The sequence below is a fragment of the Dasypus novemcinctus genome, chromosome 19 (genome assembly GCF_030445035.2).
Source record: "Dasypus novemcinctus isolate mDasNov1 chromosome 19, mDasNov1.1.hap2, whole genome shotgun sequence".
NCBI lineage: Eukaryota > Metazoa > Chordata > Mammalia > Cingulata > Dasypodidae > Dasypus > Dasypus novemcinctus.
Genome location: NC_080691.1, coordinates 80,042,857 through 80,069,210, shown reverse-complemented (window position 1 = coordinate 80,069,210; position 26,354 = coordinate 80,042,857). Strand labels below are relative to the sequence as shown.

General features: G+C 49.2%; 1 protein-coding gene across 9 annotated transcripts in view; it reads left to right on the top strand.

The window, feature by feature from the left end:
- Positions 1-12,658: 12,658 nt before the first annotated feature.
- Positions 12,659-26,354, top strand: part of LOC101442975 (long-chain-fatty-acid--CoA ligase ACSBG2-like) — a 56,456-nt gene continuing 42,760 nt past the window's right edge. For 3 of the 9 annotated variants that reach the window (XM_058282004.2, XM_058282001.2, XM_004482238.4), the window contains exons 1-2: positions 12,659-12,790; positions 23,329-23,461. In XM_058282004.2, the coding sequence (XP_058137987.1) occupies positions 23,334-23,461 (128 nt within the window). In that variant the 5' untranslated portion in view covers positions 12,659-12,790; positions 23,329-23,333. Of the gene's footprint in view, positions 12,791-19,538; positions 19,644-19,665; positions 19,718-23,328; positions 23,462-26,354 lie in introns of those variants that run through there. The other 6 variants (XM_004482237.5, XM_004482236.5, XM_004482235.5 and 3 more) reach the window with 3 other exon arrangements.

Sequence of the window (26,354 nt, the reverse complement as noted above, 5' to 3'; positions counted from 1 at the left end):
TCTATTCGCTGCGTCTTGTTTCTTTGTCTGCTTCTGTTGCTGTCAGCTGCACGGGAATCAGTGTCTCCTTTTGCTGTGTCATCTTGTTGTGTCAGCTCTCCGTGTGTGCGGCGCCATTCCTGGGCAGGCTGCACTTTCTTTTGCGCTGGGCGGCTTCTCCTTATGGGGTGCACTCCTTGAGCGTGGGGCTCCCCTACGCGGGGGACACCCCTGCGTGGCAGGGCACTCCTTGCGCGCATCAGCACTGCGCATGGGCCAGTTCCACACGGGTCAAGGAGGCCCCGGGGTCTGAACCGCGGACCTCCCATGTGGTAGGCGGACGCCCTAACCACTGAGCCAAGTTTGCTTCCCTGTGACAATTTTTTGAAACATTAACTCAAAAGAAACAAACCTGAACAATTCTCTGTTTCATCTTTAAGGACTTCTTGGTTACTACCTGCTGGCTTCTTTTTGCCTTCCTCCTGAGAGGTCCAGTGGCCCCTGTTTGTTTCACTTCCTTGTCACTTCTTGGCCCTTTAGAACAAAGCCTGGCTTGGCACTCTTTTAATTTATTTATTTATTTCCTGGATGAGGGCTTTTTTTAAAAAAAAAAGATACATAGGTCACACAAAGGTTACATGAAAAAATGTGAGATTCCTCTATACCCCACTCCCTACCCCCTACCCCTCCTCCCACACCCACAACCTCCTTCATCATTGTGGCACATTCGCTGCCTCTGATGACTACCTTTTGGAGCACTGCATGGGATATAGTTTACGTTGTAGTTTACACTCTCCCCCAGTCCTTTCAGTGGGTTATGGCAGGACATACAACTGTCCTGTGTCTGTGCTTTTGAAGCAGGCTGGTGAGATAGGGAATTAATAGATGGATCTGGAACCTGGCAGAGAGTCCACGTGGACATCAGTGACCCCCAAGATGGCTGCGGGAGAACCCCCACCCCAGGATTCTGCTCTCCAGAACAAAGACTTCTCCTAGGAGCAAGGAGAAGCCCCGGATGTTCCCTGGGGACTTTACCATTGGGTCCTCACTAGGGGATTGATGGGTGGGGTGACCAATCAAAACAGCAAACGGCTGGAAGCCCTCCCCTGCCATTAGCAAAGGGGTGGTATAATTAGTAGTTTACAAAGCAAACCGCAGGCTCTCGCCCTGCTCTCACCTCTGGACCTGTGCCTGCCCTCTGCGCACCGCTCTCGCCGTTTTTCCTCTGCCACGTGGCCACGCAAGTAAACCTGGGGACTTATAATGTATCACGGGGAATTGTAGTCTGCAAATCAGCCCTCATTATCCCTTTTCACCCCCTTCCTCTCTACCTGGGACCCCCGATCTGTTATTTTCTCCCATTTCTCTTCCCTCCCTACCTGAATAAATTACCGGTCTAACTCACCCAGAATGCTTTTTTTTTTTTAAAGATTTATTTTATTTATTTCTCTCCCTCCCCTCCCCCGCCCCAGTTGTCTGTTCTCTGTGTTCATTTGCTGCATGTTCTTCTTTTTGTCCGCTTCTGTTGTTGCCAGCGGCATGAGAATCTGTGTTTCTTTTTGTTATGTTATCTTGTTGTGTCAACTCTCTGTGTGTGCATCGCCATTCCCTGGCAGGCTGAAATTTCTTTCATGCTGGGCGGCTCTCCTTACAGACTGCAGTCCTTGAGCATAAAGCTCCCCTACGTGGTGGACACCCCTGCGTGGCACGGCACTCCTTGCGCACATCAGCACTGCACGTGGGCCAGCTCCACATGGGTCAAGGAGGCCCGGGGTTTGAACCGCGGACCTCCCATGTGGTAGGTGGATGCCCTATCCATTGGGCCAAGTCCACTTCCCCCAGAAAGCTCTTGAAATTCATTTCTGCAGCATAGCCAAGAACCTAAATAAAACCAGTAACAGTTTGACGCTCTTAATGTGGCTGACATCTCTAGCTGCCCCTTCGTTTTCTGAAAGAAGCCCAAAACATGTTAGAAACTTCAAAGAAAAAATAAAAAGCCATTTGTTTCCCTGGAGACTAGTTACTCACCCACTGAACGGATGCTAAACCACGTGGGTTCACTCAACAAGTGAATTTTGCACATCTCCTACATGCCAAGCATGATATTAAGTTCTGGAAATGTAAACAGGTGAGGAACAGTCCTGCCTTCCCCCTTACGGAGCTTCTATATTAGTGGGGGAGACAGACTTTAATCAAATAATCACACATATGGAAGAAATGAAGGAACTGGAACTCAGGAAACAGGGGATCTGGCTGGAGGAGCAATAGATAGAACTCCCAGGATGACGCTGTAGAGCTGACCTACAGAGAAATCAGCCCAGACTGGAGTTGGAAAAGAGAATTCCTAGAGAAAGGTCTTGTAGATAGAAGATATAGTGTGATCCAGAAACTGGACGAACATACAGGTATAACAAAGGCAGGGTGTGTAAGGAGAAAAACAAAGGCAAAATAAACTCCAGGAAAAACAAACCAAAACATTGAACAAGAAAGTCACAGTCCAGGGAAACGGACTTTGGCCCAGTGGTTAGGGCGTCCGTCTACCATATGGGAGGTCTGCGGTTCAAACCCCGGGCCTCCTTGACCCGTGTGGAGCTGGCCATGCGCAGTGCTGATGCACGCAAGGAGTGCCGTGCCACGCAAGGGTGTCCCCCGCGTGGGGGAGCCCCACGCGCAAGGAGTGCGCCTGCGAGGAAAGCCGCCCAGCGTGAAAAGAAAGTGCAGCCTGCCCAGGAATGGCGCCGCCCACACTTCCCGTGCCGCTGACGACAACAGAAGCGGACAAAGAAACAAGACGCAGCAAATAGACACCAAGAACAGACAACCAGGGGAGGGGGGGGATTAAATAAATAAATAAATATTTAAAAAAAAAAAAAAAAAAAAAGAAAGTCACAGTCCAAATTAAAAGAGGAACTGAGACCTTCAGGAAGAAACTGGAAGATACCACTTCACACCGACTAGGATGGCATCATTAAAACATGGAAAGTGGGACGCAGATGTGGCTTAACTGATTGAGCGTCCGCCTACCACATGGGAGGTCCAGGGTTCAAACCCTTGTGATGAGCTGGCCTGTGCGCAGTGCTGATGTGCGCAAGGAGTGCCATGCCATGCAGGGGTGTCCCCCACGTGGGGGAGCCCCATGAGCAAGAGGTGCGCCCCGCATTGAGCTGCCTCACCCGAAAAGTGCAGCCCCCCAGGAGTGATGCCGCACACACGGAGAGCTGACGCAGCAAGATGACGCAACAAAGAGACACAGATTCCTGGTGCTGCTGACAAGAATGCAAGCGGACACAAAGGAACACACAGCGAATGGACACAGAGAGCAGACAATGGGGGGCGGGGGGTGGGTGGAGGGAGAGAAATAAATAATAAAATAAATCTTTGAAAAAATAATAAAACATGAAAAGTAACAAGTGTTGCCAAAGATGAAGAGAAATGGGAACCGTCAAATATTGTTGGTGGGAATGTAAAACGGTGGAGCCGCAGTGGAAAACACAGTTTGGCAAAGTCTGAAAATAGAATTATCGTCTGATCCAGCAATCCCACTTCTAGGTACATACGCCAAAGAACTGAAAATGGGGACTCGAACAGGTACGTGCAGGTGGACGTTCTCAGCAGCGTTATTCACAGTAGCCAAGGGTAAAGCCAGCCAAGGTCCATCAACAGATGATGGATAAACAAACTGTGGCCCCCACACATGGTGAACGAAGTGCCGATGCACGATGCCGACATGAACGGGCCTTGAAGCCATCCTGCCGCGTGAAAGAAGCCAGACACAAACAGACAAGCATCGTATGGTTTCATTTCACTCCTGAGAAAATATCTAGAATTAGCAAAATCCTAGAGACAAAAAGTAGATTACAGGGCGGCGGACTTGGCCCAGTGGTTAGGGCATCCGTCTACCACACGGGAGGTCCGCGGTTCAAACCCTGGGCCTCCTTGACCCGTGTGGAGCTGGCCCATGTGCAGTGCTGATGCCCACAAGGAGTGCCATGCCATGCAGGGGTGTCCCCCGCGTAGGGGGACCCCACGTGCAAGGAGTGCGCCCCATAAGGAGAGCCGCCCAGCGCAAAAGAAAGTGCAGCCTGCCCAGGAATGGCGCCTCACACACGGACAAGATGACGCAACAAAAAGAAACACAGATTCCTGTGCCACTGACAACAACAGAAGCGGACAAAGAAGATGCAGCAAACAGACACAGAGAACAGACAATCGGGGTGGGGGAGAGGGGAGGGGAGATAAATAAATAAATAAATAAATCTTTTTTTTTTTTTTTAAGTAGATTACAGGTTATTGGGCTGGGGCAGGGGAAACAGGGAATTAATGCTTAATGGGTGCAGAGTCCCATTTGGGTTGATGAAAAAGTTTTGGCACTGGATGGTGGAAATGAACATTGTGAATGTAATTAGTATCACTGAATTCTGCACCTGCGAGTGGTTCAAATGGGAAATTCTGTGTTCTATAGCTCTTACCACAAGACAGTTTTTAAAACAATTGTATTGAGATATAGTCGCACGCCATATAATGTAGTGAAAGTGTACAACCAGTGGCTTTTAGTAAAACCCCAGTGTTATGCATTCATCACTGTAAAAAAATAAAAATTTTTAAAAGAAGAGATAAAGGTGTATTGAAAAATCGGCACGAAAAGCTTTAGTGGAAGGTCATCCAAGTATACCCGTACGTAGAACTTGAAACACACAGACCTTGGCTTCTTTAACGCTGCGTCCTTCAGCTTCGTGGCCGCCCCTGACTCCAAGTCTGCTATTCAGACGACCCTCGCTCATAAACTTCACTCCAAATAGCAAAGAGAGTTTGAGCAAACTTCTCATATATGGCACAACATCCCACAGCTACGTAAATTATTTAAATCTATCCCCAAATTATATTCGTTATACTTTTAGGTATGACTAGCTAGCTGTCTTCAGTAACAATAGTTCTAATAAAACAAACATTTTAGGTTAAAAAAAGAAGATCAAGTAAGAAGCTGGAAGACATTAGGGATATGGTGAAGGGATTATAGGATTCATTTTCCAGCCAGAACAAAAAGACAGTCAGAAACTCTGGGAAGGAAAAAAAAGAACAAAGTTGTGCAAGAAAGTCATAGATGCAGGGAGCAGATGTACCTCAGTGATTGAGCACCTGCTTCCCATGTATGAGATACTGGGTTCAATCCCCAGTACCTACAAAAAAAAAAAAAAGAAAAAGGAAGTCATAGACTTTAAAAAAAAGAAAGAAACGAAAATTTGTCAGGATTTTGAGAAATCAGTGAAGAATTAGAAAGGAAAGCCCTTGCACATTTGCCTTTGGGAGGAAGAAGGGTTAAAACATTGGAAATGAAAAGAAGGAAATGTCTCGTTTCTGCACTGAATAGTATTTACATAGTTATAATAACCTAATGCTGTTTATTGACTTTCAACGTCTTTTAGGGATGGAAGACTTTATGTTTACCCAAGTGAAAGGTAAATGTTAGAGAAGTTCACAAGTGTATCTACTAGGTACTGCATTCAGAAACTAGCTATAGAGATTTAGCTATAGTTGCTTAAACACATAAAGGTAAATTCTTAGTAAAAAGAAACCCAGAGGTAGAGTTCATGGCTGGAATGGTGGCTCAAAGGTCATAGGCTCCTTTCATTGTCCTACTGTTTTACTTAAAGAATGCCTTCCATCCTCGAATATATTACATGGTCCAAGATGGCTGCTAGAGCTCAGCCCTCACATCAGCATCCCAAACAGGAACAAGGAGAGAGGGGCTGTAGCAGTTTGATATTATTGATGAATTCCAGAAAGAAATATTGGATTATGTTTGTAAACTGATCTCCTCTGGGCATATTAGGTTATGTTGGATTCATGGGTTTACTTGATTAAGGAATTATGTAAGCCTCTTGTGTCAGTAGCGCGTTGAGTCCCGACCCACCGAAGGGTGAGGACTCACAGATAAATGGCATGGCAAGGAGAGTGGAAGGTTTTGATGTTGGAGTTTGATGCCAAAGCCTTAAGCTGGAGCCCCGGGAAGTAAGCTCAGAGAGGAAAGAGAAGCCAGCCCGGGGAAGAGAGGAGCCCTGAGCCCAGGAAGAAGCAAGACCCTGGAAGGGAGGAGCCCAGGAAGCCTGAGCCCTCGCAGACATCAGCAGCCGTCTTGCTCCAACACGTGGAAATAGACTTTGGTGAGGGAAATAACTTACGCTTTATGGCCTGGTATCTGTAAGCTCCTACCCCAAATAAATACCCATTATAAAAACCAAGCCATTTCTTCTATTTTGCATCAGCACCCCTTTGGCTGACTAATACAGAATTTGGTACCAAGGAGTGGGGAAGAGCTTTTGCAATTACCGAGATGCTGGCACGGTTTTATAAATGGGTGAGGGGTATTTTTTGGAGGAATGGTGAGATGCTTGATGGAAAAGGCCGAAATTGCTTTGCAGAGACTGTTGGTAGCAATATGGAGCCTAAAGTTATTTGTTGTAAGGCCTTAGAAGGAAATACTTGTGAGATGGATGCTGAAGAGACTTTGTATGATGCCTTAGAAGTAAATGGGAAGTGGACTTGGCCCAGTGGTTAGGGCGTCCGTCTACCACATGGGAGGTTTGTGGTTCAAACCCCGGGCCTCCTTGACCCGTGTGCAGCTGGCCCATGCGCAGTGCTGATGCGCGCAAGGAGTGCCGTGCCACACAGGGGTGTCCCCCGCGTAGGGGAGCCCCACATACAGGGGATGTACCCCATAAGGAGAGCCGCCCAACGCGAAAGAGGGTGCAGCCTGCCCAGGAACGGTGCCGCCCACACAGAAAGCTGACACAGCAAGATGATGCAACAAAAAGAGACACAGATTCCCGTGCTTCTTCTTCTAAAAAGAGACACAGATTCCCGTGCTGCTGGCAACAACAGAGGCGGACAAAAAAAGGAACATGCAGCGAATGGACACAGAGAACAGACAATGGGGGTGGGGGCGGGGAGGGAAGGGGAGAGAAATAAATAAATCTTTGAAAAAAAAGTAAATGGTGAAACTATTATTGGAAACTGGAGGAAAGGCCATTTATGTTTTAAAGTTGCAGAGAACTTAGCAAGATTAACTCCTGGTATTTTATAGAAGGCAGAATTTGAAAATGGTGAGTCTGGGCATCTAGCTGGAGAAATTGCAAAGTAACCCCAGAGAATGTGGCTTGGCTTCTGCTTGCAGCTTATAGCAAAGTGCTAGAAGAGAGAGAGATGCTGAGGACTGACCTGGTGGGGACAAAGAAAACAGAAACTGATTCTGGAAATTCCAAGCCTCTGGAAATCAAGCTTCCAGATGAAAGTGCCCCCCTGGAGGACTTAACTAAACCTGACACTTGTAAATCAGGACTGAAGATACAGTTATCTAGGAAAGACTTGTGGAAAGTCTTACTGCCTGATGGTTTGACCCCTGCTTCTTGCATGCGAAAGCAACGTTTTTGAGAGAGCTGTATGAACAAAATCACTGTCAGCCTGGAATAAAAGGGACATGGAAAGGAGAGACTGAAGGGGAAACAGCTTCCAGAGGAAAACCGTGGAAGCTGAGATCTGGAATTAGGACCTCACCTTGGATCATGAGAGGAGCCCCACCCATGTGTACAGAGAGGGTGAGCTAGCCCCAGCAGTTGAAGAGGGTGGGTGTTCCTGTCTGCTGTTCTGGGAGAGTTTTGCTGCCCCAGGGTGCAGAGAGGGTGGGGCACATTCCCCAAGGATTAGGGCAGTTAGGGTCAGCACCCCACAGGTCTGAGAGGGGTGGGCCTGTCCCTCAAAGCTTAGAGAAGGCCAGGTGGTCAACTCGTTGCCCTGAGAGGGCTGAGCCTGTTTGCCAAAGGGTGGGGGGCATATTGTCTTCACATCACTGTACTAGGGGGGCTAAGACTCTAACCCAAAGATTGGGTGAGGTGAGGCGATCACCCCAACACTCGGAGTTGGAGGGAGAGCTCTGGAGCTTGGTGGACACCCAGATGCTTGATGAGGGTGGAACCAAGAAAATGGCCATGGGGCAAGCCTGTGGAAAGGGTGGGACCCATATGGCCCCAAGGAGAAGAAACCATCATCTTCAGAATGATCCTCAGACTAAAATCAAATGGAGGATGCCCTGCAGGTCTACTGAACTGCCGAGAAACTGTGACTCTTGTTTCCCTCCCATTGTCTCCTTATTATAATAAAAATGTTTATCCTTTTTCTATTCGTTTGTGTATTGGAAGCAGATGACTTGTTTTGTAAGTTTCAGAGATCTATAGCAGATGGGGCTTTGCCCCAAGACAAACTGCATTTCTTTAAATTGATTGTGATATGATTTAATACTTGCATTATAACTGACTTAAAGTTTTTTGGTTTTTTAAAAAATATTGTAATGTCTTCCTGGAATTCAGAGGGTGGAGTGTAGAAGTTTGATATTATTAATGAATTCCAGAAAGAAATATTGGATTATGTTTGTAACCTGGTCTTCTCCTCTGGGCATATTAGATTATCCTGGATTCATAGGCTTACTTGATTAAGCAATTATGTAAGCCTCTCGTACCAGGAGGGCATTGCGTTCCCACCTTTGGTGGGTGGGGACTCAGAGATGAAAGGCATGGCAAGGACAGAGTGGGGGGGGGTTGATATTGGAGTTTTGATGTTGGAGTTTGATGCTGAAACCTTAGGCTGGAGTCCTGGAAAGTAAGCTCCAAGAGGAAAGAGAAGCCAGCCCCAGGAAGAAAGGAACCTGAGCCCAGAGAGAAGCAAGACCCGGGAAGGGAGGAGCCCAGGAAGCCTGAGCCCTCGCAGCCGTCGGCAGCCATCTTGCTCCAACACGTGGAAATAGACTTTGGTGAGGGAAGGAACTTACGCTTTATGGCCTGGTATCTGTAAGCTCCTACTGCAGATAAATACCCGTTATAAAAACCAACCCATTTCTTCTACTTCGCATCAGCACCCCTTTGGCTGACTAATACAGGGGCTGAAAGGGCTTATGGCACTGACAGTCTGTATCTTAAAGTAGGTGGCCAGAAGCTCTACCTAACAATGCAGAATTCAATCTCAAGGCCGCATATAAGACAGGGAGGTGGGAAATGAAATCTTTAACTGGGTCCATTGCCGTGGTAGATAAAAGCTGGGGTCTAGGGGAGCAGATGTGGCTCAAGCAGTTGGGTGCCCACCTCCCACATGGGAGGTCCCAGGTTCAGTTCCCGGTGCCTCCTAAAAAAGACAAGGAGATAACAAGTGAACACAATAAGACACAGCAAGCAGACAACAAGTGGAAACAACAAGCAGACAGACAAAGGAGCCATCTTATGGAGGGGGGAAGCTGCGGTCTGTTATTAAAGAGGGTGTCTGGTTATTGAAGAAAACTAGCTGACTCTGACAAAGCAATGAGAAAATACCTCTTCGCAATAGTGGGGCAGAAAAGAACAAGGGGGAAAGAAAGATATAACCCCAGGGGACTGGCAAACTAAGGGCCAAATCTGGCCCACCATCTGTTTTTGTGAATAAAGCTTTATTGAAACACAGTCCTATCCATTCATTTACATATTGCCTGTAGCTCCTTTTCATTGTACAACAGCAGAGCTAAGTGGTCACAACAGAGGCGTAGGACTGGAAGCCTAAAATATTTACTAATAGAACCTTTACAGAAAAAGTTTGTGGATCCTTGCTGGAAAGGATCATGTTCTAGAAAGCGTCAACAAAGGCTCTAAAAAAAAAAACTGGTGGCAGAACTCTCCTGGGAGGGCAGACGGAGGGTGGATGAATATAAAAAAAATGAAACCATTCCAGATCACAGCAGGAAGCCTGGGCTTGGCCGGGCAAGTAGTGATGAGTGGTGGGAGAAGCCTGTTATTTAAAGAGAGTGGAATCCATTCTCAGAAAAATTACAACTAAGTGCAGAAAGATTCTAAAAGTGGTTGTCCTGCAATGAAAGAATGTCTTTCACCTATTGGATTAACAAATTTGCAAAAGCTCAATTGAGATGAAACATGCACAAACTTGTCTTTCCAGGCAGAAGGAAAAGGAACGCTCCTCTAGATCCTTGGCAGGTGTTTCTGTGGGCACAGTATCCCTTGGAGAGAATTTGGCACCAGCTGTTTATGTTTTCTATTGCTGCTGTAACAAATGGCCACACATTTAATGGTGTTTTCACAACAGACGTGGTCTGGAAGTTTCTCAAAAAGTTCAACCTAGAATTATCATAGGACCAGGCCATTCCACGCCTAGCTATATACCCCCAAAGATTGAAAAGAAGAATTCAAACAGGTATTTACATACCTGTTTATTTACAATAACCAAAAGGTGGAAGCAGCCCAAGTGTCCATCAACTGGTGAATGAATAAACAAAAATACCATCTATCCAGACAATGGAATATTAGCCCTAAGAAGGACTGAACTTCTGATGCATGGCTACCACGGGTACAAACCTCGAAAACAATTAGGTGGTGTGAAATGAGTCAGACACAAAAGGACAAATAGTGCGTCCTTTCACCTCGGGTTACTATTTAGGATAAACAAATTCAGAGAGGCAGAAAGTAGATTAGACGTGGGGAGAGAGGAATGAGGCGCTATTGCTTAATGTGTATGAAGTTAGTTTGGGGTGATGAAAAATGTTAGTACCGGACAGCGGTGGTGACGGCAGTGCGACATTGTAAATACATTTCATTCATGTCCCTAAACTGCACACTTAAAATTTTTTTAAACGGGAAATTTTTATGTTAAATTTGTAGGCCAACACAGTAACATCAGCAGTACACTCACAAATTCATCTTACAGTTCTGGAAGTAGGAAGCCTAGTAGGCTGGAAAGCTGAGCTCCTTCTAGAGGTGCTGGGGGAAGACTCTGGTTTTTGGTCTTTTTCAGCTTCTAGAATGCATTCCTTGGCTCCTGACCCTTCTCTCACTGACCCTCGTGACCCAGAAAATCCCGGATGATCTCATCTCAAAATCTTTAACCTAACCCCGCCCGCAAAGTCCCTTTTGCCCTGTCAGCAAACAAATTCACAGGTTCCAGGAATGGGGACACCTCTGAGGAGAGGAGCATGGGGGAGAGGGGCTAATCCTTCAGCCATACCTGCAAAATTTAAAACCGAGATACCCTTGGGTAGTACCAGAAAAACCCAGAATAACTTAACTATTCAGGTCTGGGACTGAATCTCCCTAACGAGGTTTAAGAATCATATAGATGCCTTTATTTAAAAATTGTAAAAGATTAATAGCTGAAATCACCGGAACTGGCTGGATGTAGCCCCGAGCTGCCTCGGCGCCAGTTCACGGCTGTGCAAAACGCAGCCTCTCCCTTTGAACGAATTTACCTTTGTTTACGGTGATTTCAGGACCAGCCTCACCCTTGCCTTCTCGCCCTTGAGTTAAATACTCCACCCACCTCTTCCATACCCTATGGAAACCCCGTGAGAGTGACCCCTCCTCTGTCTGTTCCTATCTCAGAATCTTGGTCTTTTGACAGTGATTATACCTTTGCACGTCATCCCTGATTCGGGACCCCTGCCCCATGCTTAACCCTCTACCGTTTACTAACGCAGGAACCTGTGCCCAGCTCTGCCCCCACAATCCACAAGCACCCCATGGGATGAAACATTAGAATTTCTACAGCTCAGGGGGCCTGCACCGAGAGTGGACCTCTCTAGTCTCCCGCTCCCCTTTTCTTTCCTAGCCTATTCGAGGACAACCCCAGGACCTGTTCACTTTGACCCAGCACGGATCCTTCTGGAAATCCTTCCTGCAGATTTACTCACAGCACTGTCAGAGTAAGGTCTCGGTAGCCTTATTTATGGGAGCCTCATTAGAAGGAGACTGGAAACAAGCAACGTGCTCGTTAACAAGGATGTTAGGTTGTAGAATTTCCATGCGATGGAACACTATGCTTTTAGAGAGAAAGCTCTTAATGTCTTGATATAGAATATCTCTCATATGTTAAGACAACAATAAACAGAATGTTTATAGTACGCCCCTTTTGTTTAAAAAAGGGTATATATGTGTATGCATGTGTATGCATGTGTATAATATATGCATATGTAATAAATGTAAACAAATACAATAAAATGTCACCTTACATTTACATACACATACACATCCGTTTCTTTTTCTCTTCTCAGCTGCCCCTGGGGAATGGAAAGGGTCCAGGAGATGTGGGTGAGGGGTGGGAGGGTGATTCATTGTTCATCTCTGCAACTCTCGCACTTTGGGAAATTCGGGCCTTGTGCAATTATTTCCTATTGCTAAAACACCGTTCAGAAGGGAAAGGGGCTGGCGCGGCCCGGGCTGGGGTGGCGCCTCCTCCCGGCGGTGGAGTGGACGGTTGACTGGTCACGTCGAGCCTTCCGCTGCGGGAACCTCCAGGCGTTTGGGGCGAGTCCCCGCCGACGGCGCGGACGAGCTCGCCCCGGGAAAGTGTGGCCTCCGGGCGGAGGCCCGGCGCTGCGGGCGCGCCACGTGGCGCTGGCGACTCTCCACCCGCAAAGCCGGGGAAAACCGGAACGCGGGGCGTGCTCCAGGCAGCCGCCCCGAAGGCCCCCGGCGGGATCCGAGCTGACGGCGGCCCCGTCCCACCCCCGCCCGCTGAGCCACCCGGGCGATGACCGCGAGTGGCCCCACTCGGCGGGGCGGGGTCAGGGGCCGGTGGCGCGTCGCGGCTGCGCGCTCCGATTGGCCGTGCGCCCTCGGAGGTGCCAGTTTGAGGGAGGGGGGGGGTGGCGGCGATGGAGGGAACGCGGAGTCCCTATCTCCGGAGGAGCGGCCTTGGGCGTGGGTTGGCTGGGTGACGCCCTAAAGGCGCCCGCGCGGGGCTGCTGTCGCTGTCGCCGGCGCGCTGGCTGAGAGCGCAGAGCCGCTACCGGGTAAGGAGGGGCCCCAGGTGCCGGCCGCGCCCCAGGTGCCTCCTGTTGCTTTCCTTCCCTTTCGGAGGGAGGGAGGGAGACTCTCACCGGTTGTGGCGGTTTGGGGACCCCTTAACCACCTTTCCTCTCCTGCCTCAGCGCTTTGGGGCGTGGACACGGGTCCCCGCTTTTCTCCTTACCCAGACTTTGAGCTTTTGTGTCGGCAGCTCTCTCGCTGGGGACCTCCGTGCTCCTCCGCGGAGCTCCACCTCTGATCCAGCCGGAATTCCCCGCGCGCCTCCCCGTGCGCCCCGGAGCGCACCGCGCTGGGCACTGGGGGGGGGGAGTGGGGCAAGGCCAATCGCTCGGGTCCCCTGGCTCGGGTCGCCGCTCCCGGTGCAGCCAAAGGACTTGGGGGTGACCTGGGGCCGGCGGGAACCTCGGGGACCCTCAAGCGGGCTGGGCGAGCGCGCTCAGTGGCGGCGCCTGCGCCCCTTGGGCTCGCGGGCTACCCTTCCACCGAGTTCATGCGGTTCCAGGCACCCGGACCTCCACGGGACTCGGCACCCCCGCCGGGCCACCCGCCTGGCACGTGAGTTCCAGCCCTGGCTTCTCAGTCAAATCACATTGACTCGCCCGGCCTCAGTTTCCGCGTCTGTAAAATGGAGCTAAAGATGTGCCGCCCGGGCCAGGCGTGGAGAGCTAATATTCTTCAGCCGCTGTGACCCGGCAGCGTTCCTGGCGTGCGTGCGGCAGAGACTTAGCCGACCTTAGCGCTCGCGAGGCGGAGCCGGAGCTGCGCGGAGGCGCGGCGGGGAACGCACCGAGGCCGCGCCGTTCCTTTCGGTAGCTGCTGGCTCCACGTGGCCGCAGAGCCCTGGACCTGCAGCGAGTCCCCACGTGTAAAACAAGCGTGTCACTTCCGTGTGCTTTTCTTTCTCTCTTTTCTTTTTGTGATTTGCTGTAAATGCTGCATAGCCAACTATGCATTAGGAGGGCGTTGATGATGATTATTTTTTTTGGCTTCCCTGGTTATAACCATTATCAGGCTCCTCCCTGCGCTCCTGTCAATCGGTTAATTTTAATTCCTAAGTAAGCAAATTGTTCTTGAGTTTTAGTCGTGGTCTTTCTAGCCAACCCAATCACTTGGAATAAAAAATTCAATTTCAGTTTTTAAAAAAGTGTATTACACACCAGGTTTAGTAGGGAAAAAAAAAAAAACCCCACAAAACACAACCACGGCACTCCTCTAAGATGTGTTAGGGTTGGGGCCCCCAGCTGGGGTTCCCAAAGTTTGGGTCACCCTCCTCAGGTAACTAACTAAATCCCTGGGACGGGAGCCCTTTGAAAGGGGTCCCTTTTCCATTTATTTTCAGACCTAATAATTGCACAGGGTGGGGGTGGGGCGCTGCTTCTCCCCCCTCCCCAACCCCCACGTTCCTATCTGGGCAGCCAGTCCTCCGGGGTGGAGCCTGTCTCAGGAAAGCTCTGTGTCCTTGTTTGGTTTCCATCCTGTTTCAGCTACTTAGAATACTTGCTAATGGTTCGCAATGTGCATTTTGCATTCTGTTGTTTGCATTGTGTGTGTGTGTTGCGTTCTCTTTGCATTTTGCATTCTGTTGTTTGGGAGACAGAATAATGTCTCCCACCCCCCCATACCCCCCCTCCCCCCGAAAAAAAGGAACACTTCCTAGTCCCTGGAATCTGTGACCTGGCAAAAGGGATGGTGCAGGTGGGAATCTGAGATGGGGAGAAGATTCTAGATAACCTGGGTGGGTCCCCAATGCCATCCCTTTTAAGAGGGAGGGCAGGGGGGCCAGAGCCAGAGGGAGAGAGAGATTTGGAAGATGCTGCTTGCTTTGGAGATGGAGGAAGGAGCCACGAGTCCAGAAATACGGGGCAGCCTCTGGAAGCTAGAAAAAGGCGAGGAAACGGGCCCTCCCCCCAGAGTTCCAGAGAGCCTGAGGCCCTGCTGACTCCCTGATCTTACCCTGGAGACGCACTTCCAACTTCAGACCTCCAGAGTATCAGGTAGCCTCGTTCTGAGGTTTTGTGCCCTTGAGCCTGGCAACCGCCATGGGAACTGTAAACTGTAGAGAGTGAGTGTTAACACTGTTTACTGGGAAAACGGACTTTGGCCCAGTGGTTAGGGCGTCCGTCTACCACATGGGAGGTCCGCAGTTCAAGCCCCGGGCCTCCTTGACCCGTGTGGAGCTGGCCCATGTGCAGTGCTGATGCGCGCAAGGAGTGCCCTGCCGCACAGGGGTGTACCCCGCGTAGGGGAGCCCCACGCGCAAGGAGTGCACCCCATAAGGAGAGCCACCCAGCGCGAAGGAGGGAGCAGCCTGCCCAGGAATGGCGCCGCCCACACTTCCCGTGCCGCTGACTGACAACAGAAGCGGACAAAGAAACAAGACGCAGCAAAAACACACAGAAAACAGACAACCGGGGGAGGGGAGGGGAATTAAATAAATAAATAATAAATCTTTAAAAAAAAAAAACCCTGTTTACTGTGTGATGATACCTTCATGGGCCCTGGTATACAGTAGGCACTCCATAAATGTTAGGTGATGTTCAGACTCCCCCGGTGGCCTTTCTTGAGACCGGAAGCCTTGGCTGGTTTTGGGTTTTTTTTTTTTTTTAGTTGTTTTTCTTTCCCTGGCATTTGGACTGTAAACTTTCTGGAAGTGGACAGAAGCAGGTGGCTGCATGGGGTGACCGATTTGAAATCGAAAACCAAAACGAGGATGGGTGTAGTTTCGAAACCAAGGAAGCAGCCTCCCGGGTGGGAATTTCCTACTGCAGCCCTGTCTGGGTTTACCTCCCCGGGATGGAAAACCAACCTGACAAATATTTGAGCAGGGAGGAAGTTGACAGTTTGCAACTCCCTGCCAGGAGGGGACATCTGTAAAGGAAGTGCGTGGAGGAGAGTGGGGGCGGGGGGCCACCTGCACTGGGACTCAGAAGCGGGAAGTGCTTGTGAAGGTTGCAAAAAGTTGAACGGGGTTTGCTAAGTTCTTGAGAAAGTCTGATGCTGTGTGATGGAGCCTGCCTGGGATGGGAACTCAGTTCCACTGCCTTCTGGCAGTGAGACCCTGGGAGAAACATCTTTTTTCTTTTCCGTCTGAGATGGTTCCCTTGTTTTTTGTCCGCTCATTGTGTCAGCTTGTTGTCTCTTTGTTGCCTGCTCGTTGTCTGCTCATCTTTAAGAGGCTCTGGGAACCAAACTCAGGACCTCCCATGTGGGAGGCAGGTGCCCAACTGCTTGAGCCACATCCGCTCCCTTGGAGAGATTTTTCTTTTTTTAAAAGATTTATTTTTATTTCTCTCCCCTTCCCCCCACCCCACCCCAGTTGTCTGTTCTCTGTGTCTATTTGCTGCATCTTCTTTGTCCCCTTCTGTTGTCAGCAGCACGGGAATCTGTGTTTCTTTTTGGTGCGTCATCTTGCTGTGTTAGCTCTCCGTGTGTGCGGCACCATTCCTGGGCAGGCTGCACTTTCTTTTGCGCTGGGCGGCTCTCCTTACGGGGCGCGCTCCTTGCACGTGGGGCTCCCCTACGTGAGGGACACCCCTGTGTGGCACAGCACTCCTTGGACACATCAGCACTGTGTTTGGGCCAGCTCCACACAGGTCAGGAGGCCTGGGGTTTGAACCGCGGACCTCCCATGTGGTAGATGGACGCCCTAACCACTGGGCCAAGTCCGCTTCCCAGTGAGAAATTTTTTAAAGCTTTATTTTATTCATCTCTCCCTACCCCCTCGTTGTTTTGCACTTGCTGTCTGTTTACCTTCGTTGTTTCTTTAGAAGGCACTGGGGACTGAACCTGGGACCTCCGATGTGGGAGGGAGGCGCCTAATCTCTTGTGCCACGTCTGTTCTCTGCTCTGTTGTGTCCCCCCTTATTTTTTCCTCTTGTGGCGTCATCCTGTCATGCCAGCTCGCTGTCTTCAGGAGGCACCGAACCAAGGAGCTCCCGTGTGGTAGGCAGGAGCCCAATTGCTTGAGCTACATCTGCTTCCCTGAGTTTAAGGCGTTTTGATGGTTCTTTTGGTCATGGCGTAAAACACGGCACAGAACATTTCCACACACACACCCAGAAAGTTCCTACTTGCCCCCTTCCAGGAAGTTCCCCTTACTCCACTCTGCAGGCACCCCACTTTCTGCTTCCTCATTCTAGTTTAGTTTTGTCTACGCTTGGATTTCACGTAAATGGAGTCATACATTATTACACAGGCTTTTTTTTTTTTAGAGGAAAGTGGTTGTTTGTTTTTTGTTATTTGATGCATAAATGCAACTGTGTGACATACTCTGACAACTTGTTTCTTCCGCTCTCATGTCTTGGCCGCGCCGGGTCAGTAAACATGAATTCACTGCATTATTTTCACAACGAGATGAGCTGTGAGCGTTACTCACCCAGCCCTTAGAGAGAGCCATAGTCTGAAGATCTACTGTCACACCCTGTGATGCGGATCCACGGCCCTAAATCTTCGCCCTCGTGAGAGGACGTCTTGAGGAAGTGCTAGGAATGAAAGTGGTGGGTCGACGGGAACGTGACGTTTTTAAAGCCGAAGACAAAGGTTTAATGAGCAGTGGGTGCTGGCAACTCAGTTCTCCTCCGGGTGCACCTTTTGGGGAGAGCGTGCTCAGCCATCCCTAGCGTTTGATCCAGTCCTACCACTTCTAGGACTTTATCGTGCAGACAAGCTCTTAGAAATGGGCCAGTACGCACAGTTAACATTTATTGTGGCACAGTTGAAATCATCCACACGTACATTGGAAAAAATTCCAGACCATACTCTATCGGAGAGTTGATTGTGGAGCAGATGTGGCTGATTAAAAATAAATCATGACCTATCCATTTAATGGCATGTTAAAAGAGCTGTTTAAAAAGACAGTGTCTTTTTTGTGAGCTATGTATCTTAAAAAAAAAAAAAGACTTTAATTAAAAAAAAAAAAAAAAAAAGAGTGTAATCTAGAAGTGTTGATATTGAAAGATCTCCCGAACAGAGTGGTGCTTAAAATGAAAAGGGTAAGTTTCAGAAAGATGGAGAGTATGTTTCTGTTTTGTCTTTTTTTTCCGAAAATGTATGTACAAATACCTGATATGCATAACAAGAAGAACTTACGAGAAGCAGACAGCTTGTGGCTAAGAGTGAGGGGAAATGTTCTTAGCATTCACTCCATTCTTTTTACTCTTGAATTTAAAAAAAAGAGCCATACCTATGTATTATTTTCATAATATTTTTAAAAAATTAGTCTGAGTATAAAAAAGTAATGGATCAAGCCCTACAGAACATCAACTTTATATAATACAGGGGAAGGGGAAAAGGATAGCTGTTTAGAAATGTTGACAGTTATGACCAAATTAGCCTTCAAAGGGGCTGCACGGCTTACCCCTGCCAATGATGTACGAGCGTTGCGAGCAGGTGTAAAACTTTTACCTTCCGAAATTTTGGGTCTCATTTGAATAGATAACATAAGCCTGACAAACTGTTAACTTCTACAGTCAGCCCAGAAATGTCATTCAGAGCCCCATGCAGTTAGCATTTGGCTGAGTATAAGAATCTGCTTGACAATGGGTTTTAAAATGTGGGCTTATTTTGTTTCAACAGATAGGAAATCTACAGGTCTGATGGTTGCTGGCATTGGCTCAGCCACTCAAATTTTGTTATTAAGGAGTCAGCCTCTTACAAGTCCTTAACTTCTGGCTTCTTGTGCCCTTTGTCGCCTCATGATTGCCAAATGGCTGCCATGGCTCTAGGCATCACATCTGCATTCCAGGCAGGAAGTGAGAGGAAGGTCAGCATCAGCCAGCTCTTCTCTCTTGCTTGTCCTGTGGATGCGATGTTTTTCTAGAAGCTCCCAGCTGACTTCTCATTGTGATGGATTGGCAAGAATGGATCACACAGCCACCTGTCAGTGAAAGGTATCCGAGAAAGAGAGTATTTTGCTTTTCCAGTCTTGGCTCAAGAGAGAAATGGAGAAGGGGCTGGGAGTGGATGTGCTGTCCAGGTCATGGCCACCATATATCAACAGATGGAAGAGTCTGCTTGGGTCTCCAGAATGATCGGCCACAGCTATGACTTGGGTAAATGAAAAGCAGGATGGATGGGGCGGTGGACTTGGCCCAGTGGTTAGGGCGCCCGCCTACCATATGGGAGGTCCGCGGTTCAAACCCCAGGCCTCCTTGACCCGCGTGGAGCTGGCCCATGCACAGTGCTGATGCACGCATGGAGTGCCCTGCCACGCAGGTGTGTCCCCCGCGTAGGGGAGCCCCATTTGCAAGATGTGCACCCTGCAAGGAAAGCACAAGATGTGCACCCTGCAAGGAGAGCCATCCTGTGTGAAAAAAGTGCAGAGAGCTGACACAGCAGGATGATGCACCAAAAAGAAACACAGATTCCCGTCCCGTGCCACTGACAACAACAGAAGCGGACAAAGACGACGCAGCAAATAGACACAGAGAGCAGACAACCGGGGTGGGGAAGGGGAGAGAAATAAATAAATAAATGTATCTTTAAAAAAAAAAAGGCAGGATGGAGGCCAGGGAGGTGCTCGCCTCGGGTACACTCCAAAAAACCTCAGTCATCAAGATAAGTAAGTTTTCAGTGCGATAGTTCGAATGCCAAAAAAAAAAAAATCCACAAGGAACAAAATGTCCACGTTTAAACTAAAGACTGGCTATGACAAGGCAGGGACGGGGAAAGATGGGGGCGGAGGGGGCAGTTGGGCAACTACAGGGCCAGGTCCCAGTTAATTATCCGGAGGATACAGACCAAAGGTGAACCAGACCCAAAATAGAACCTCAGAGTCAACCAGTCATCTGATGTCGTCCCCAGAAACCGCTCAGACTCTGACCGGCTGTGCAGCCCTGGGCAAGTTACCTAACCTCTCTGTTTTCCCATCTTTGAAATGGACGTGTATTTTCACTTATCTTGGGTGTATGCAGGTAGGAGGGGAATTACTGGGTCAATTGTTTGTTTGAAGATTGGAGCAACCGTCCCCCCCATTTCCAGAGCGGCTGCACCAGCAGTGCTTAAGGGTGGGCATCCAGTTTTGAACCCCAGGTCTCCAATTCTTTCGTTCAGTCACAGATTTTCGTCTGTGCTTCTGACTTATTCTTCTAGGTAATGAATGCTGCTCACTGGTGTGAAGGTTGGGGGGGGGGTGGGGACAGAAGGATAAATGTCAGGGACACGGTGAACAGGGGACCTGGTTGGAGGGGGCTTGGTGCCAGGAAAGACCTTTGGGTGTGAGCGCTTCAGGATCTGACTGTTCGTTGGGGGAAAAAAAGTCATTTAAAGCAAAGATTCGTTTAAATTTCTTTGTTTTGATGTAAGCTGTAAATCTTCTGCTGACCTTCGGTTGCAAAAGGAAACCCTTCTCTTTGGAGCCGGGTCTGTGGATGGGAAAGCTCTTTAGTTCTCTGGGGGAAACCAGCACCACCTACATTTTCTGGTTCCAGTTTCTTTAAAGTGGAAGGAGCCCCTCTCTAGCCCCAAATTCTGAGTAGATGTTCAAAAAGTTCTTGCCGGGTTCATCCTGAAAAGTTGTGGCAGTCCTGGACTACTGGTGGGATGAAGAGCGTGCCAAAAAAAAAAAAAAAAAATATTAGATTTTCAGCAACTGCTTGAAACTGTCACAAGGAAGTCAATATTGACAGAGGTCTATAATTTAGGTATCCGGGCGTAGAGTGCCACGGAGAATTAGGGATCTGGAGAAGCGTGAATCCTTTTCTGAAACAAGATGGTATAACAAAAGAAGAGGGGCATTGAAATTCTTCTTTTTTTTCTTTTTAGGAGGAAAAGGGGATTGAACCCGGGGCCTTGAACTTGGGAGGCAGGTGCTCAATCACTGAGCAACATCGGCTCTCCCCCTTTCTAAAAAATTGTTTACATGACAAAGTCATTGAAGCTTGTTAACCAGCCTTCTCCAGTTTTTAATAGTCAAAATACTATTAGATCTTTTAATGTTCCTGATGAAAATCAATTGCCTTTTATCATAAAAGAGTGTAGTAAGAGCTGAATATACTCAATAATTGTAGAACATTCTTTTTTTTTTTTTTTTTTTAAAGATTTATTTATTTATTTAATTTCCCCCCCTCCCCTGGTTGTCTGTTTTTGGTGTCTGTTTGCTGCGTCTTGTTTCTTTGTCCGCTTCTGTTGTCGTCAGCGGCACGGGAAGTGTGGGCGGCGCCATTCCTGGGCAGGCTGCTCTTTCTTTTCACGCTGGGCGGCTTTCCTCACGGGCGCACTCCTTGCGCGTGGGGCTCCCCCACGCGGGGGACACCCTTGCGTGGCACGGCACTCCTTGCGCGCATCAGCACTGCGCATGGCCAGCTCCACACGGGTCAAGGAGGCCCGGGGTTTGAACCGTGGACCTCCCATATGGTAGACGGACGCCCTAACCACTGGGCCAAAGTCCGTTTCCCTAATTGTAGAACATTCTAAGGACAACATTGCCCAATAGACCTTTCTGTGATGATTGAAATGTTTCCTATCTGTGTTGTCCAATACACTGGCCACCTGCCACCTGAGGGGGTTGAGCCATGGAAATGTGGTTAGTGCAGTGAGGAACTGACTTTTAAATCTTATTTAGGGAAATGGACTTGGCCCAGTGGTTAGGGCGTCCGCCTACCACATGGGAGGTCCGCGGTTCAAACCCCGGGCCTCCTTGACCCGTGTGGAGCTGGCCCACGCGCAGTGCTGATGCGCACAAGGAGTGCCCTGCCATGCAGGGGTGTCCCCCGCATAGGGGAGCCCCACGCGCAAGGAGTGCGCCCCGTAAGGAGAGCCACCCAGTGTGAAAGAAAGTGCAGCCTGCCCAGGAATGGCGCCCCACACACGGAGAGCTGACACAAGATGACGCAACACAACAAGATGATGCAAAAAAAGATACAGATTCCCGGTGCCACCGATAAGGATAGAAGCGGTCACAGAAGAACACACAGCGAATGGACACAGAGAGCAGACAACTGGAGGGGGCGGGGGAAGGGGAGAGAAATAAATAAAAAATAAATCTTAAAAAAAACTTATTTATTTTATTATTTTTAAAATTTATTTGTTATAATCTGGCTTATAGTGTAATCACAACACTGTGCATTTATCACAAATTTATTTTAGACAAAATACATTTTATTTCTTTTAATTTATTTTTTTTAAAGATTTATTTATTTATTTCTCTCCCCTTCCCCCCCGCACCCCGGTTGTCTGTTCTCTGTGTCTATTTGCTGTGTCTTCTTTGTCTGCTTCTGTTGTTGTCAGCGGCACGGGAATCTGTTTTTCTTTTTGCTGTGTCATCTTGCTGTGTCAGCTCTCCGGCGCCATTCCTGGGCAGGCTGCACTTTCTTTCGCGCTGGGCGGCTCTCCTTACGGGGCGCACTCCTTGCGCATGGGGCTCCCCTACACGGGGGACACCCCTGCGTGGCAGGGTACTCCTTGCGCACATCAGCACTGCGCATGGGCCAGCTCCACATGGGTCAAGGAGGCCCGGGGTTTGAACTGTGGACCTCCCATGTGGTAGACGGACGCCCTAACCACTGGGCCAAGTCCGCCGCCCCATTTTAATTAATTTAAATGAAGGCTAGCAACTGCAGATTACCAGCTTTTCCCCAAGCCTCTGTGGTTGTCTTGCCCATGCCTAATTTATCAGCAGTTTTGATTGGCAATTCTCCGTTTGTCTTAGAAACAGTGATTTTTTTAACATTTAAATTAAATTTTTTTTAAATTAGAGAAGCTGTGAGCTTACAGCAGCATCAGGCATAAAGCACAGGATTCCCATATCCTTCCTGCAAGCATGTTTTTATTCCTGTCCTGTGTACTCCAGTCCCTGGTTTAAACTTAGGGCTCTCTGGGTTGTGCAGTTCCGTGGGAGAAAATGATCATTTGGGGAAACTGAATGTGGCTCAACTGATTGGGCTCCCGCCTACCACACAGGAGGTCCAGGGTTCGATGCCCAGGGCCCCTGGTGAGGGCAAGCTGGCCCACGCGGAGTCCCGGCCTGTGCTGGAATGCCGCCCTGCGTGGGAATGCCACCCAGTGCAGGAAAGCCGCCCCGCGCAGGAGTGCTGGCCAACGCTGAGAAGCTGGCGCAGCAAGATGACGCAACAAGGAAAGAAGACGTAGCAAAACAGGGAGCTGAGGTGGCTCAAATGAGTAATCGGCTCTCCCGCTCCGGAAGGTCCCAGGATCGGTTTCCAGAGCCACCTAAGGAGAAGACAAGCAGACACAGAAGAACACACAGCGAATGGACACAGAGCGGACCACGGGGGAATGGGGGTGGGGGTGGGGAGAAATAAATAAATCTTTAAAAAGGAAAGAAAATGATTATCTGGCCGTCATGTTCCATTGTGATGTAATAGTTAATTGAAATTATGTTATTCGAGTGACAACCAGCATCAACAGGTTTGGTAATAAGCACTCGCCAGTGCTCAGCCCTTGGCCACTTGGAGAGCACCCCCGCCACCCCGCTAGGCAGGGACCCTCTTCCCCGTCGTGGGTAAGTTGGCCAAGGGGGTAAATAGGAGGTTGACCGGTAACTCTCGCTCCTCTCGTCCCTTAGCCAGGATGTCTCAGGAGGCAGCTGGGGACGGTGTAACCGCGGAATCTGGAGCCAGCCCGGAGAACTTGGGGTCCAGTGCCCCCCTGCCCGGTGAGCCCGTCTCGGAGGATGGCCAGGTGACCCAGGCTGCCAGGTGAGCCGCCCCGCCTCCACGTCCAATGCGGGGACCCCGGGTCCCTTGGGGCAGCCCTTGGCTCTGGCGGGAGCGGGGAGCATTCTGGAGTCTGCTGGGGGTGCGTGGAATTTGCCAAGTCGGTGCTTTCCTTTCTGTAACAGCTGCCTCTGGGCGACTCCCTGTGCCGGGCCTTTTGTCACGGAGAGCGTGCCTCAGTTTGCCAGGAATGCCGTAACGAAAGCCCCCAGACTGGCTGGCTCAGTCGACAGGAATTTACTGGCTCAGGGTTTCGGGGGCTAGGAGTTTGACATCAAGGTCTCCACAAGCCGTGCTTTTTCCAGACGACGGCCGGCAGTCCTGTCGTGGACTCTCGTGCCTGCAGGAGGTGGAGAGGGTGTGTAGACAGAGGACGAGGGGTTGGAACGTGAACTCGTCTTTTTTTTTTTAAGCAGATCAGTTTTATGGATACCTGTTAATAAAGCAAGCCATCCGTCCCAAGCGTCCAAGCAACGATATTTGGTATAATCCCGTCACTGCATTCGTCAATTTGCCCGTTATGAGAGCCTTTCCATTATTCCAGTAATAATAATAATAAACAACAAAACAGACAAAACCTCATCCCCTCTCAATCTTTCTATGCTTCTTCCCCTGCTGTACATAGCTACCATTCTGTGCCTGAGTCTCTAATTGAGGTGCATTTATATTTTGTATAGATCAGGGGCTTCTCTTTATTTTATTTATTTTTTGATCGGGGGTTCTTGAACTTTTTTGTTTCGCCTTTGCCAGTCCACACCATGCTGCATATGATTCAATAAATACATCACACCTGCACCAACAGGGCCCCGTGTTTATTGTGAATTTCATCTCAAGCTCCTGGGCCCCTGGTATAGATGAAATCAGTATGTAATGCCTTGCTCTAGTTTCTTTCCTTAGTATATTTTCTTTTTTTTTTTTTTTTTACCCTTAGTGGAAGATTATTAATATATTGCTATATACGCCTGTCCATGGTTTGCTTTGGTTGTATTTGTGCCTGATATTAACAAACATACATTTGTTCAGTTTCAAAGAAAAACAGTCTTAAATAGACGATATTACTCATATTCATACTTCACATGTGGTTTGAACTTGTCTTTAAGGGGGCAAGAGTCTGTCTCCAACAAATCGTGAGTGATAAGCCAGTCAACCCTGGCCCGCTGCCTGGAGGAGGGGGTGCCCGGCCGTTCCGAGAGCCTCTGACCTGTGTAGGAAGAGCTTCTGGAAGGAGCGATGGGCCGAGGCTCGCAGTCATAGGCGCGGGTTTGGGGTGTCGAGTCCTTGTGGCTCTTCTGCCTGGGGCAGGAATGGCGGGATTCCCTTGGCACGAGTTCATTACTGCTCCTTGCCGCCCTTGACCGCGGGGCCTGGGGAGGCGGGTGGGGTGGAGCGGAGCTGGTGCAAGGTTGAGCTGGACTTGGGCTGGTGCAAGGGCTGGAAATGGGGCCCGGAGGGAGGGAAGCTGAGCCGGAGGCGGGCCCCGCAGCGGGCTGGCTGAGCCGGGGAAGCTTCGCGGGCGAAGGGGCTGTGCTGCCCGGGAAGGGGGTCCCTGGCCCTCGAGGGGCCGAGCTCGTTGTCCACCCCGGAGGGGCGCCGGGCACCCACCGCGCTCCCGCCCCCCCCGGCCGCGGCCAGCGCCGCCTCGCTGCCCCTCATCGGGATCTCTCTGGAGAAGTTTTTCCTGTGCGGCTTGACTTTCGGTGGTGAGAGACTTGTGTGAGTGTGTGTGTGTTGGCACGAGGGTGAGTGTGTATGAGTACGAGTGTGTAAGAGTGTGTCTAAATGAGCGTGCGTATGTAATTGTGTTGGCATGAGGGCGTGAGAGTGTGCCTGCGTGAGGCTGAGTGTGCATACAAATGAGCATGTGAGTCTGTAAATGAGTGTGTAATTGTGTCTGCGTGAGTGTGTGTGTATCTGCACGAGGGTGAGAGTGTGAATGTGTATACATACGAGCATGTGGGAATGTGTGTGTGTATGTAATTGTTTATCTGAATGAGTGTGTTTGCAGGACTGTAAGTGTATACAAATGAGCATGTGAGATTCTACATGAGTGTGTGTAAATGAGTGTGGGTGTAATGAGTGTGTACATGTGCATGTGTGAGAATGTGCCTAAATGAGTGTATGTAATTGTATAGCTGCAAGAGGGTTGTGAGTGTCTGCATGAGGTTGAGAATGTGTGTACAAATGAGCGTGTGAAGAGCCTTATGAGCGTGTAAATGTGTATGTAATTGTGTCTGTATGAGTGTTTGTCTATACATATGAGCATGTGAGTGTCTACATAATTTTGTATTTGCACGATGGTGTATATGGATTGAGTGTTGTGTGTGAGTGTGAGTGCATATGTGTATGGGAGTAGATGTGAATGTTGGGCAATTTTGTGTCTGTATGAAGGCGTGTTTGAGTGAAAGGGCCTGAGTTTGGGATGAGCATATGCATGCATTTGCGTGAGCATGTGTGTTTGTGTGTTTGGATGAAGGCGTTTGCATTAGAGGGTGTGTGAGGGCCCATCTGTGCAGTTTTGTGTCTGTATGAAGGGGTGTTTGTGTGAATGGATGTGAGTGTGGGAGCAGGTGTGGTGCATGCATGCAAGTGCACGTGTGTGTCTGAATGTGGCTGTATGTGAGTGTGCAAGTGTGCATGTAACTTGCATGTAACTGTCCAGGACTAACAAAATGGTTCAACAATCACTAGGAACTCAGGCTCGTTTTCTCTGGTGTCTGTCTGTTCAGGGAAAGGGAGCGCACACCCCTTCATCCTTTTAGAGTGTGACCCAGTAGTAGTCCACATCCCATTGGTCAGGATTAATCACCTGGCCTCACCTAGCCACAAGGGAGGCTGGGAGATGTAGTCTTTAGGGGAGAGGCCAGGGAAGAAGGGC